Source organism: Octodon degus, unplaced genomic scaffold, assembly GCF_000260255.1.
Source record: "Octodon degus isolate 3935 unplaced genomic scaffold, OctDeg1.0 scaffold00077, whole genome shotgun sequence".
NCBI classification, from domain to species: Eukaryota; Metazoa; Chordata; class Mammalia; order Rodentia; family Octodontidae; genus Octodon; species Octodon degus.
In genome coordinates this window covers 6,959,438-6,974,058 of record NW_004524653.1, presented here as the reverse complement: position 1 = coordinate 6,974,058, position 14,621 = coordinate 6,959,438, and the positions used below count along the sequence as shown (strand labels likewise).

At 45.4% G+C, this 14,621-nt stretch overlaps 1 protein-coding gene across 6 annotated transcripts in view; it reads right to left on the bottom strand.

Annotated features, from left to right (window-relative positions):
• Window positions 1–10,146: 10,146 nt before the first annotated feature.
• Window positions 10,147–14,621, bottom strand: part of Adnp (activity dependent neuroprotector homeobox) — a 38,311-nt gene continuing 33,836 nt past the window's right edge. For all 6 annotated transcript variants that reach the window (XM_023720806.1, XM_004636034.3, XM_023720809.1 and 3 more), the window contains one exon: window positions 10,147–14,291. In XM_023720806.1, coding sequence (XP_023576574.1) covers window positions 11,184–14,291 — 3,108 coding nt within the window. In that variant the 3' untranslated portion in view covers window positions 10,147–11,183. The remainder of the gene's footprint in view (window positions 14,292–14,621) is intronic.

Below are 14,621 nucleotides of genomic sequence, written 5' to 3'. Positions count from 1 at the left end.
TTCTTCTTCTTCTTCTTCTTCTTCTCCTCCTTCTCCTTCTCCTTCTCCTTCTCCTTCTCCTTCTCCTTCTCCTTCTCCTTCTCCTTCTCCTTCTTCTTCTTCTTCTGAGCTTTCTTGAAATGCCAATAGCTCCATCTCCAGATTTCCACAATCTAACCATTGTAAGCAGGAAGGATTAAGTTCTTCAAGTTTGGCTTTATCTGGAGAAGTAAGAAAACACTGTTGTCTCCTCCTTACAGAACTGTAAAAATCTGTTACTAAAATTCTCCTTCGCAGCTGCTACAATGATAGAGCGTTCCTTGTAGATTTCCGGATGGCTTGGAGGATTGTCAGCAAATGTTGCAGAATCTTCTACATGCAGTTTTAGATTTGGACAACATTGCATCTGCCCACTTTCAAGGTCTCTTTCACAAACCTGCAGTTTCCTCTCAACTGTTTTGGTAGCGCAGTGCGTCCTTTCTGCTGTTTCCCCCACACCTTGTAGTTTTTGGTTCAGCACAGTGAAGTGTAGTGTAAAACCTGTAAAACCCACAAGGCTGTTAAGCCAGGCTGTATCAGTGACTGTGGATTTCTCTTTCCCTTTTTCATTCATAAACAGCCTCGTTTCCTCTAAGCAGGCAGCGAAGCTCTGCAGGACCCGACCTCTGTGCAGCCCCTGGACGTCACTGTGCACAAGTAGAGGGCTATATTGTGCCCAAATGTCATCCGGCAGTGCTTGAAACCATGGAAAGTCAAGAGCATAAGGCAGGAGGTAATCTACCATTTTTGTGGCATCCTGAGGATATCATCTAACTTTTGCTGCTTTCCCTGATACAAGGAGCATCTTGGAGTGTAATATAATGAAACGGGGTGTTTTGCTTCTTTAACAAAGAACTGTATGAAACCGGATGTTGTGCCCCCCAAGCGAGGTACCCATCACTAGTAATTGAAACCACTTTTCCTGGTCTTCTCTCTTGCGGCAAAAAGCCTCCATCCCAGCACTGTACATGTCAGTGCTCCACCAGGCGAGCATACCAGGCTTGCCGGCTCCTCTCAAGGTGTTACGAACAGGATGATGTAAAACTACGGCAAGCCTTGCGCGATTATCTACCTATCTATCTGTCTATTATTGTATTTGAGGGAAGGGTCTAGCCTGCACCACCACACTCAGTCTCAGTCGCCCTCTCAGTGTGCCCCCAGGGGTGGGGCTGGCACAGCACGCCTGGGGATCGAATCCCTGGCCCCTGTGGCTGCTTGCAGGTGCTTTAATCCACTAAGCTATTTGGCTGGCCCTCTATTTATTTATTGTATTTTATTCTGTTTTTGCAGGACTGTTGTTGCCACCGAGCTATCTCTGGGCCCTGCACAATTGTCTATACCTGTGCTTGAGGAACAGGCAGCCTTTTGGAAGTCAGTGGCGAGCAGATGTGCAGAGGACTCCGCCTTTAATGGTATTTCTGCCAAGTGGCATCTCAGAGATACAGTGCATAATTTTATCCTTGCTTGGGAAATCACGAATAGGGGACTCACTCCCAGAGGACAGGGCCATTTTGATAAAATCCCCAGTAGAGAGGGGCTGCCCATGCTTCGCTTTGCACAGTGAAATTGGAAAGCGGGCACCTGGCAGATGATTGGTTTGAGAGAGCTAGTTGCAAAAACTAAGCTACTGAGAATGATATTCTCTTAGTTTATCTTCAAGGAACTCTCAGTTTCATCAAGTTTGGCGATACTTCTGTGATTGGTGTCAAAGTGCCCTGTCTGACACTGGGTGTGTGACACAACACTCTTAGACTCTGTCTAGGCCTCTTGGAATGATCTTCCTCTATCTGTTTTCAGTTTTGCTTTTTTTCCATAGTCATTTTTTGGTGTTCAAGACTTGGAGGCTGAAAAGACACAAAGTTTAAAACAATGAAGCATCCAACAGAAATCTAGCCCTACACCAAAATTAGGTAATGCTATTCACTAACAATAAAGAAATGGATAGTCCTGGGGCTGGGGAGATAGCTCAGTGGTCTAAGCGCCTGCCTGGAAAGCACAAGGGCCCAAGTTTGATCCCCAGTACCACATGCCATGCTGGCCCTGGGACCCCAGGAGCACTGTGTGGCCCTGAAAGCAGGCTTGGTAGCACATGCCTGTAATCCCAGCACTGCGGAGGCTGAGGCAGGAGGATCACTACAAATTTGAGCTATGTAGTGAGACCCTGTCCCAAATAAATAAAAGGTTTTAAAAATTAAAGAATGCTACAGATTCAAATATAGCAGGGAGACAACACATTAAAAGAATCTCAGGGGCCGGGGAGATAGCTCAGTTAGAATAAGCACTTGACTGACAAGTACAAGGTCCTGAGTTCAATACCTGGTACGGGGGGGGGGGGGAACAATCTCAGTCTCTTACTTACACCATCTCTTATGCTAAATCTTAGATATTGCATTTCAGATTTTCATAAGAAAACTCAATGGGGTCAGGGAGATGGCTCAGTAGAATAAGCGCCTCCCTGGCAAGCACAAGGTCATGAGTTCAATCCCTGGTTCTGCCAAAAAAAAAAAAACAAAAAAAAAACAAAACCAACAAAAAACTCAAAACTAAAATTGTGTTAATAAAAACAAATCTATTACAACTCATAGCCAGTCCAAACAAATGCACCTGTATCAGCATCTGTCTCCTCGGCAGCACACTGACCAGCCATGCGAAGGCTTGGATGTGTCCCTAGTAATGAGTCGTGGCCCGGGACAACATCATCAATGCCTTTCCAAGCACGGGTGTGGCCTGTATGTGTACTGCTATCTGATGTCTGGCTTCTGGGACAATGCTGTGAGCCTGCCTCCGGCGCCAACAGAAGAGGTAGGTTTGCCACCCCTGAGATCCAGGGGGCACCATGCCCACTACCCACTGCACACATGGAACACATCCAGAATCCCAAATGGGTTAAGGAGTTAAATGTATCAATACAGTTCTTAAAGCAGTCGGCAAAAGCATCAGAGAGCAGTGAAAAACCCAGAAGCCACAAGGGCTGATAAATTGGATTATAGCTATAAAATTTAATTTATAGATATAGTTGAAATTTTCACATAGCAGAACAGCTCAAGCCCCAAAGCCTAAATCAAAGTCCTAAGCAAATTCAAAGCAAACTGGAAAAATGCATTTGAAACTCAGAAGGTGATAGGCTCCCTAGTATGTAAACGGCACCTATAGTAACAGGAAAACTAGTCAGTACACAAGGTATTTAAACCTATGAAAAGCTACTCACTCAGTGTATAAGTTTGAGAGAAACTCCTCCCAGGAACCTGAGGATGTAGCTCAGTGTTGGAGCACTTGCCTAGAAAGTGTGAGGCCCTGGGGTCCTCCCACCCCCAATTCTGCCAGAAAAATTTCTGAAGATCAAATTCTTCACCTATCAGGCAACCAATATTAAAATCTTGGTGATGCTGTTGGGGAAAACCAGATAAGCATGGGTTCTCGTGGCCAGCTGGCAGAGTGTGCGAACGAGTGCCATCTCTGTGTCCTCACACCCAGCCACCCCCCTTGAGGCCCTAGCTTGCACAGGGGCGGCAGCAGTCTGGGGGGGTTGCTGGTCACTCACTGTGCACTGAACTGTCAAGATGGGATGGAGCCAAAGTGTTCCCCAGTACAGAACTGGTTCATCCACGAGATATAAAGTATGAATCTGTGAGAGGAAATCAGGAATTCCTTGTTGGGGTCAAGATATGAAGGCCAAAGGCAGAAAAATGTATAGAATGCACCGCTGTCTGTCTGTGTGAAAAATGAACATTCTCCAGACAACCTGAGGATAATGAGTACCAGTTTGGGGGTGAGAGATGTCTTTTCTACCACTGTTTTTAGATTTTGTTACTTTGGTGTTAACTTTTTTTTTTTTTTTTGGTGGAACTGGGGATTGAACTCAGGCCCTTGCGCTTGCCAAGGAAGCACTTATTCCACTGAGCCATCTTCCCGGCCTGGTGTTAACTATTTAGAAAATTAATTTAAAGTCAGTTGCCATCAGCTAGCACTTGGGAGGCTGAAGCAGGAGGATTTCCATTTGGAAATCCTGAGCTGCAAGCAAGTTCCAGGCCAGAGTGTGTTACTGAGACCCTGTCTCAAAAAAAAAAAAAAAAAAAAAAAAAAGGGGAAATCAGTTGCTAGGGTGGGTGTGGTGGTGCACACCTGCAGTCTCAGCTCCTTATGAGACTCAGGAATGGAGGACTGCAAGTTTGAGCCAGCCTGGGCAACTCAACACTGCCTCAAACTAAAAAAGGGTTGAGGATGCAGTTCAGTGATAGTGCACTCTCAGATTCAAATCTTGTCAGCAACTACAATGGGGAGTCTATGTAAGGAAGGCTTCCTGTTTCTTCTGAAATCTGAGGCGTACCTAGCAGCAATGGGCTGGCCCTGTGGTCCTCGACTCTCTGGACCTTGCCTCTACTCAGATTACCCCAGTGAGGACTCCCACCTGCCTGGCCCTCTGAGCATTTGAAACCCTCAGATGTAGTGATCCCCAGCCCATGGTGAATTTATTCCAAGGAACTGGGTGGTGAAGGACCATCTGGGTAGTTTCCATGGTGGAGGTTGGTAGCTGTGAGGGGGCTCACTGCAGAGCAACTGGCAGCTCAGCTGGTGCTAACTGAAGCCCCCTGCATGGGCTGGGTCCACTGTAGCAGTATGTGAGGTCAAGGCTGCTGTTAAGGGGTGACTGATAATCAAGGAGACACAGGAAAGCTCCTCACTAGCATCTCTTATGAATACGAATGCAAAGTCAATAAAATGTCAGCCATGCAAGTCCAGCAGTACAGAAAAGGGGTTACATATCATGACCAAATGGATTTTTTTTTTCTTGAGAATGCAAGGTTGGTTTAACATCTGAAAAATTGGTGTAACACATCATACTGAAAAGGGACAAAAAGTAGCTCATCTCAGTGGATGCAGAGAAAATGTTGACAAAATCTCTCCACCATTCAATAAAAATACTTCTTGGGGTGAGAAGGGAGCTCTGGGGAAGAGGTGACAAGGCCAGTTGACAGCCCTTATGCTCGTAGGGGTTCCTAGCCCTCTGGACATGTTCTGCTGTCCCAGGCAAATGCTGGTGCATGGCAGTCTCCCTCTCCACCTTAGAGCAATGCCCTCACTTGCCCTGGTCAGCCAGGAATGCAGCCCACAGGTGGGGAGAGCTTGAAGCAGTTCTGATTGCAGGCAGCTGTCACAGTCTCCTGAGAATTCAAACGCATTGAGATTCAGACTGGTGACTATCAGTGGGTGTATTGTAGGCCTATGAATAGCTGAGTGGATGGGTTTGTAGGTCTGAAGCTCGCTGGGACTTGACAGGTCACACCCAGAGGCTCCATGTAGGGAATCTGCTGCAGGTAGCTGCAAGGGATGCGCACGGTGTTTGGTCAGGATGAGCACAGTCTATCTGGAGAACCAAGCCAGTGAAGTATGAGCCAGACGCTGCCTGCCTCTTCCTCAGAGAGGATGTTCTCACTGGGTCTCCTGGGGAGAAGCTGTGCTGGGACTGTGACAGGCAATCTCACTTTCTGGACCTAGGCATTCAGTAAAGGAGACAGGGGAGGCTAGAGGAGCACACAGAACAAGGTCTGTTTGAGCTTTTCTCCTGGTGGCTTTCCAGGGTCCCCAAGGAGCAAGGATTCACCAGGTTAGACCCCTGGTGAATTGAGGGGAACTCGGAGCAGGAACTTATACATGAAATATTGTTACCTTAGACACAGGTCACTTTCTGAGTGTGGCCATCAGTGGTTGCTTTGCAGTTCTATCAGATGGAAGGAAATAGAAGAGATGGGCTCATACCCCACACTGCCGGTTGCCAATGCATTGTCCTGTGCATCTCTGTAAGGCTGCGTGTGCCAGGCTCAGCTGTGTGTTGGGATCAGATGGCCCAGGTCCAGGCCAGTTAGTGTGATCCTCAGCGGGACTGTGCTTCCCCCATGGCCAAGCTCCCAGGTGACTTCCCTACACAGCCAAGGCTGAGTCCTGCCTTAGGGAACACCAGGCATGAGAGTTTCAAGGAGCACTTGCTGTACTGTGTCGTTGGAAGCCCTGCATTTTCTATCTCAGCCACATAATTCCATCTGAGGTGAAGGGTCCTTGTTCCCTCTTGTCCTTTCCTGAGCCTACCATGGAACTAGGGTTGAATAGGTGTCCGGTTGTGTTGAGAGGAGGGTCCAGCCTAGTGTCAGGCAGGTAATCCCACTCACTGCCTGGCTGAGTGGTTCCACAATTGGCCCACTGGCCCTGAATTGGCTCTAGTCAGCTCCACTGTATAATCCTGAAGGAGACTCCAATTCAGAGTGATCGGGAAGCCCCTCATAAACAGCAGGGGCACCTGCCTAGGATGAAAGTGACTTTGCAGATGGTGAGAATCGCAGGTCTTGCCAGTCATGTCGCTGAGCAGCAGGTGCCTTGTCCCCTTAATTAAACGCAGGCTGAGTTGGGTTTCTTGTAACCTGCAGTGAGGGTCCTAATTATTTATAAGAAAAGGTCTACAGCTTGGTAAAGCAAGTTGGTGATCACTGTTGAAGGAAGCGGACTTCTTGGAAAGCGCTGGGAGCTGATGCTCCAGGTTAATGAGTGGCAAAAGTTTAATGTGGTTCATATGAACAACCTATACATTATTTTATTTTTATGGCTATTTTCATTAAACTGTGTGAGGTTTTTTATTTTATTTTTTTAGTGATAGTTTCCCTTCATTTGAAAAGGAGAGTTAAGCACACTAAAGACAAAGCAGGTATTAGGCAGATATGGCAAAAATGACAATGGCAGGGTGCATGAGTGCAGTTTGGGAAGCCCCGAGCCAAGTAAAGTACAGTCGGCTTACTTAGGCCAGGGCTCACGCGTTTTGTATCTGCCCAAGGGAGCCTATATTACCAGCCTCGTCTCTACTGAACGCGCCTGTGTGGATGTTCCAGATGTGAGCACCCACCACCTCCTTTGTCAGCTGGGATTTGGGGGCAAGGTGGCGTCTCTGAACCTTCCAATGAGGTCAGCACCTAGAGGCTCCATGTAGGGAATCTGCTGCAGGTAGCTGCAAGGGATGCGCACGGTGAAGCTGACAGTCCCTCTGCAGGCATTTCTTCTGTTCTGAGAGAACCATGGAAGGTCTGCTTGCAGGACTTGGACGTCTTGGATCTGGTGCCCTACTGGCCGCAGGCAAACGCTTCAGTAACACTGGTTCAGAAGACATGTCCCTGAGCTTCGGGTGTGTCTAGGGGCCATGCTGCCCTGGCAGGAGTGCTGTCAAGTCCCTGCCTGGAGGCCCCTCCTCAGAGAACAGGTGGCAGACGCTTCTCCAGGCTCTTCCTTCTGGTGACACTGACACAGCTCCTTGTAGTTACGTGTGAGTCCCGCAGCGGTGTCATCCTCCTCAAGACTCCACGGCAGGGTCTCGACTCCCAGATGGTGGTTTCAGGTACACACCTGTCAGTCTGCTCTAGGGAGCAGCCAGTACACCGGAAAAGCCCTTTCAGTTTTAGCTGCTTTATTAGTTTCCTAAGGGTATCCAATCTATTAGGATACCAACTTTTTAAGATGTTAATAAAGGCACAGCAAGATTTTTATTGCAAATCATTTAAGTGATCCTGCACCTCGAGGCCAGATGGCTCCTGGGGGGGGGGGGGCGAGGTCTGCAATAGCCCCTGGAATTGTATTGTGAGAAAATACATGCAAGGAAAATCACGTACACAGTAGGGAAGATTCCACCCTTTATTCCACTGATCTTCTCACAGAAATGGCTGTGGACTTCCCTGTCCTTAGTTGGCACTTTGAAAGGCTGACTTGAGGATTTCAGTTACTATACTGTAACTTCTGCCTCCCAGATGCTGACTTTGGACACAACCCCATCCAAGTTGTTAACTCTGTGTATTATCCATGTTACAGCTCAACGTTCAAGTTCTAAAGTGAAGCAGGTAGATGGGAAGTAGCAGGATACAAAGACATACCAAAGGGTGATTCTGGGGCATGTTTGGTCTTCTGTCTTCTTGACCTTGAACACTTTGTAGCCCAGGCTGGCTTCAAACTTGCCGAGACCTTCCTGTTTTAGCCTCCCAAGTGCTGAGATTACAGGCAGGCACCACCACACCCATCCTGGACTTTTAACTGTTATTTGTAGGGAGAAATGTTTTACTTTTTAAGCTTGATTCACTGTTATGAATATCTCAGCCACGGCCAGCTCCTGAGCGGTTGGTAATTGTTATATTGGGAAGACAACTCAGGATGGTGGTAGCAGCCTTCTTAAAACTTTTCCATGTGTTTGGTATAGGGTCTCATTACGCAGCTCGGATTCAGTGATCGTTTTTACCTCTCCAGCACTGGGATTACAGGCATGTACCACTGTGCCCAGTTCCATCCTTCATTCCTAATCTTTTGGTATTTTTACATCGGAGATGTCCCCTGTTGACATAAGGAAAAAGAGGTGCAGTTGGTACCAGCTCAGTGAACAGTGCTGTTAGAAATAATGGTCCCAATGGGTAGAAAAATTCATCACCTGTACAGTATGTTCCACTTTAATAGATTTTTCCATCACTCAGAGTAAGTGCTCCTAAAGCACTTCAAGCATAGAATAACTTGGAGGTGATTTTTGGGCTCCATTTGAGGGGTCCGGGTGGCAGGCTGAGGCAGTCTCTTCTGTGGCAGTGTTTCCTTGGCAAGAAACAGGATTTACCATTTCTACTGAAGTGTTTCAGCCAAGGACAACAGGTGAGTTTTTCAAAACGTGGGCTCATTTGTGTTCAGAAATGTGCATCTATACAGACAGGAATGGAGCACAACCATAGGCAGTAAGGGCATGTCCTTTTCTCTGTAGAGACAAAGGACTTGGACAGACCTCTCCCTGTTGTGCAAAGATGGGATGAGGAGCTGCTTCCATGTGCCAACAATGTGAAAGCAGTCACAGCAGGTCAGACTCTGAACTCAAGAGCCACACTAAAATTTGAAAAGCTCTTTGGAAGGAGTAAGGATTTCTCCCTATTAGACACCTACAGAATTGTTTGGCCTACAGAAGCATTCTCAAACTGTAAGGTGACAGATTGCTATGGTTTTTGTCAAATGACCTCCACAATTTTTCTCAAAGCAAACAGTAGCAACAGCAGTTCTTTTAAAATGGCTTTTATTGAGACACTTTTAGGGCTTCTGCAACATTTCCAGTTGGGAATCTTTCATTTCCAACTCTTTTAAGTGCTAAAAATCCCTCAGTGCCAGAGGCCAAGTCCCACCCCCTTAGCAAATGACAATCCTCGTCTTTCCCAGTGTCCAACCAGGACCCCGCATACCCACCTGCCCTCTAGACAGGACTCCATCCAGGCCAAGTTCTTCCCACCTGGTAATTAAGCAGAGTAATTCCCCAAAATATGAGATGGCTAAATTCAGCTGGTTATTTGTTATCTTGTAATGTGCAGCATCTTAATTCAAGGACACCCTGCCCCGTTAGCTGGTACACACGGAATTTATGATATCTGGTAAAACAGATCTCAAAAAGCTCCACATTAAGCCCAGGTACTTACAGACTTCTAGTTTATGCTTCAGAACTGTAACATACAGTCTCAAGTAGCAATAATTCTTCGAAATTAAGGATTACACATGTCAGCCACTTGAGGTTTCCTAGGCTCACATCCCTGTGAGGTGACTAACCAGGTGCAGCAGGGACAGGGCAGCCCATCATCACTTCTGGCAATGGTGGCCTTCTTTGGCCTCTTCCTGTTTCTTTCCACCAAGATGCCCCCCAACAGTGTGCTCTCTAAAGCCCTTTATTCTACAGCAGGATGGGTCAAAGGAATTTTAACAAAGAGCAGTCTCCTATTTAGTACAATTGTTCCTATGTTAAGGTAAAAATTAACACAATAACGCCAGGGCTTTCAGATTCTACTTGCAAATTAATGCCAATTTGTTTACATCCTTTTGTCATTGAGATATTTACATTAATATGCAGGCTCTGTTCCTTAACAAAAAGGACACCAAGAATTCAAGGATGTTTACTTTTGCAATCAACAGGGGAAAACAAAATAATTTATAACAGGTGCCTTGAGAAAGCATTCTTTATGCACATGTAAGATCTTCATGAAAGTTTCCTTGGCGACGCTGGCTCCTCTCTCTGATGAGTGTGCCATGACGTCAAATGGCATAAGGTATGATGGATACTCATGACTGTAGTATGTAATAAAGCAAAAATTTACATTAAGCACAATACAGCAATTTATTTAGATGCTTAAAATGAATACAAAGGAAAATAAAGATCACAAAATTATACATACTACACAGTGTGTCATATATTAGATGGTATAAATGAGTACACCAGTGTGGCATTTAACTAAAGAGAAAACTAAATATCCAGAATGCAGCACTCATTTGCCGGCTGCTTTAACACACACTTTTATTCAGATCTAAAAGGTGTCAAAATTAGTAGCTGCAAAGTCAATTCTTGCATGTGATTTTAGCTTAAAAGATTTCAGAAACACCTGAAATACCAGTTTTTGACAGTTGTAATGTCAAGAATATTCAGAACAAGAAAAATTCTATAATACAAGAGTCCAGATATATATCTTAAGTGACTGGCCTCTGTTGCAAGATTGTACAAGGTTATGTGCAAAAACTAAGTCTGTCCAAAGGTCCATACTAGCGCAGGTTCAAGCTTTTGCTAGGGAAACTAGATATAGCGTTTATTACACAGCAAGGGCAACACTAAAAAAAAAAAAACATCTATGATGGGCACACAATACTGTAAGCATCACTTGAATAGGTCTAAAAGACTGTACAAATATACATTTCAACTATTCAGAATGAATATATGAAAAAAAATTGATTTTCCCAAAGTCTATTGTACACATTACACTGGTAGCTTGTGTGTTGGCCCTACACTACCAAGTGATCAGCATAACGCTTCTCAAGGACATCCAACCATTTTACAGAGGGAAAGAAAAAGTTGAAAAGGAAGGTAAAATAAACCTCTGCTTTTCCTCATGTGCATTCGTGAGCCACGAGCACACTGGTTTTTCATAGTCACCATGTCTATCAGAAAAGGCTCTGAAGCTTAAGATCAGCCAATCATGTGTCACAGACTCAGAAGTAACCACTGGGACTGCAACTTGTCCCTACAGCCTGCTGACCAGGCATAACAAGGCAGTACCAATGAAGACAGCTTTGCAGTCAGACTGGAGGAAAAAGTGAGCTCCAGCTGCAGCACGTCACTAGTGCAGCAAGGCCAGCACTCAAGCCTGCTGGCTGCTTAGTTTAACTCCCGTTAAACTGCCATGCATTGGCTCAGCCACTCCATCAGTCATGTTGTCAAACTGTTCCCCATCCTCACTGTCAATTGTGCTATTCTGCCACTCAATCTGGGGGTTAGATAAGCGCTCATTATTCTCAGATGCATTCTTCCACTGTGACTGGTCCTTGGACCAAAATCCTTCAACTTTTCCATAGGAACTATTCTTCCATTTCAACTGCTCTCTGTCACTTGGCGTGGTAGCCTTTTTTTTGGCAGCTGGCTTACTGCTCCTCGTATCTTCACTCTGGGAAGACTCATCAGACCAGGTTCCTGGTTTCATTTCACACGTGTTATCCTCAAAGTCTGACACCTGTTGGGAACCAGGCCCGCTCTCAGATGGGGAAGCACCCTCTTTCCATTCAACAACATCATCTTGGTCAACCTCACTATCAGAAGCATCATGCATTAGTTTGGCTGGTTCCTCAGTCAAATGAATAGTTTCGTATTTTGAACCATCCTCCTCTTTTTGGTCTAGCTTCTCTTCAGATTCTAGAGCATCCTCAGGAATTACCTTCGGTACATGTTCCTCTGGGTTATCACTAGGAATCTTAGGCTCAACTTCAAAAACTGGGTCAAAAGGGCTACCGCTTCCAGTAGATTCCTCTTCCAAATTTTCAAAACTATCTGATGAACTGTCCTCTTCCTTCCCCAGGTTAAGCTTCTTGTCAACAGTCTTACTAGCATTGACTCTGGAATCCTCATCATGGTTTTCAAATAGCCACTCAGCATCAAAGTCCATCTCATGTTTGACTTTATTTAACTCTTTCATGTTAAAGCCCAGCAACACACCAGGCTTATATTTTTCGCAATCACGAACACACTTCTTTCTTTTGTTACTAAAATGGGAAGCAATGTCGCTCTTCCACAACCATAAACTGGCTGCTAACTTCTCAATTTCTCTCCTGGTAGGATAGGGTTGTTTGTTGAAATACTTCGTTAGAAAGCTTTTCCTGGCTTCATAGGAATCATCTTCATGACCCTTGGGGTCTAAAGCTAAAACAACAGGATCTTCAGGTTTCTCTTCAAAAAAGCTGGGTGAATCACTATCATCATCTAACTTCCTTTTTTTCAGTAAGGGAAAATCCATTTGCTCATAGGTACGCTTCACAGGGGCCAGGCCTGGAGACTGATTAAGCCGAGAAGGTGCATTGGTCTTATCCTGGCCATTCTGGGTCTTTCCAACACCCCTGCAGTGAACTAGATGTAGAGTGATAGTGGAGGCGGTCATGTTGCTGGTGTACACACCAAGACAATGGATGCATTTATAGGTGAGCTTTTTCTCAACTGGATGAACTGTCTGAATAACCTGGTGCCTTTCTCGTAAATGATGTGCAAGTGCATCAGATATAGGTCCTTTCAGGATTGAAAAGCAAAGAGGGCAAAGTGTTTTCCCAACATCTTTCTTATAGGGCACTGCAGCTTGAGGTGAACTTTTAACAGGAATATCTGCCTTTTCTTGAACTTTTGGCTGTGGCTTTGGAGGAAGTGGAGGGTTATTTTGGGCATGATAAGCAACAGATTCAGCTGGGGCATCTCTCAGGTTGTATGTGGTTACCAGGAGATGGATGTTAGTGTGACTGCCCTGCTGTAATGTCAAATCAAAACTTAAAGTAGAATCCGTCTTAGGTCCCATTTCTTCATCAATGTGAACCATTCTCATATGAGCAGCCATCTTTTCCACATCATTGAAAGTAGAACGGCAATATGGACAAGACAGACCATGAATTAGCATATGGTTGAGCAAGGTATCTGTGGGCAAATAGCGATTACAGTAGAGGCATTTGCTAGTAAAATTGTGTATTTTCATAATATAGTTGGCTACTGCCGGGACTTTCTCAGCTTTATGTTCTTTTTCGAAGTGCACACTATAGACATTTTCAGGAAAAAGCTCATTACAGATTGTACATATTTTCCACTTTTGAGTTGCGGAAGTATTACCTGGGGGAGGGCCAGTGGCAGCTGTGGTAGGTTTGGAACTGGGCTGACCTAATACCCTGGAAGCCTGAGACTGGGAGAGGGAAGGAGACTTTAACTGGCCTGATGAGAGAGAAGAGGCATTAGCAGCCTGTAGGGAGTATCTTGCTGGTGCCTGAGACCTCTGCTCTGCCCCAAGCCCATAAGATCTTCCATTTCCACTTGGAAGTAACTGCTTCACAGACTGAGACTGCTGAGGAATAGAAACAGGTGCATTGCCACCTAGCCCTAGTCTCATTGACTGACCAACACTGTAGCCCTGGCCTACAGATTTCACTCCATAGTTGTTCTGCTGCAGGTGAACATTGGACATCATGTTGACTCCTGTGGAATTTAAGTTAGGCTTTGGTACTGACAGTCGGTTCACCATCTGTTGTGATGGCAAAGAGCGGACGTTTCCAGAAGCAAGGGAACCAATTCTTGGCGGAAGTCCCATTCCCTTTTTCTCTTGAGGTTTGGGAGCAATTAGCATCAAGGGTTTGGATCGGGGAACCACCACATTGGTGTGCCCAATCATGGCAGTGACTTGATAGCCTATGCGTTCATGGTCTTCGATGACATGCTGTACCAAAGCTTCATAGGACTTTGGCATGAAAAGGCATCGCTTGCAGTGAATACTACACTCCTCCCGGGCATTTGAGCCTAAGGGGACTGCACCATTGAGGGATTTTTCTCCTGCCTTTGCTATGTAAGGTGCTGCCACATGTTGAAAATGTTCCCTGTAAATGTGCTTCCTAACTATTTCATAAAGAGGATCTCGGTAAGTGCACTTCTTACAGTAATAAACAGCTTGCTCTATACTGTCAGCCTGCTTAGGTTTAAGGCCATCATTTTTGTTTTTATCTTTGAAAGTGCTGAGGCTGCTACTTGGTGTGCTGGCGTTTGGAGCATGAAATATTTTAATGTGTGTTTCCAAAGTCTTTTTGTCTGCATTGAAGGTACAATAAGGGCAATTAAGGAGAATCCTATTTTCAAAGTCTTCACTATGGACATTCCGGAAATGACTTTTGTAGGCAGAGAAAAATTTTGAGGAAAATGGACAAGCGCTGCAGCAAAAAGGTTTCGTCCGATAGTCCTACAGAGAACAGAGAAACCAGAGTCAGAACATCACATACGTAGCCAGTAACAGGGTTTATGCTTTATACATGCCCTCTCCCTTCACGGAACACTATTTTTACAACAAATTCCATTATGTACTGATTTCCATTTTTTTTTTTTTTTTTCTTCCAGAAACGATGACTGGACTCAGGCCCTTGAGCTTGCCAGGGAAGGGCTTATTCCACTGAGCCATCTCCCCAGCCCTTTCTTTCCTCTTGCAGAATAAATTTATGGGGGCTGGGGAGATGGCTCAGTGGCCTAAAGCACCTGCTAAGAACAAGCTCAGCAAAGCACAGGGACCCTGGTT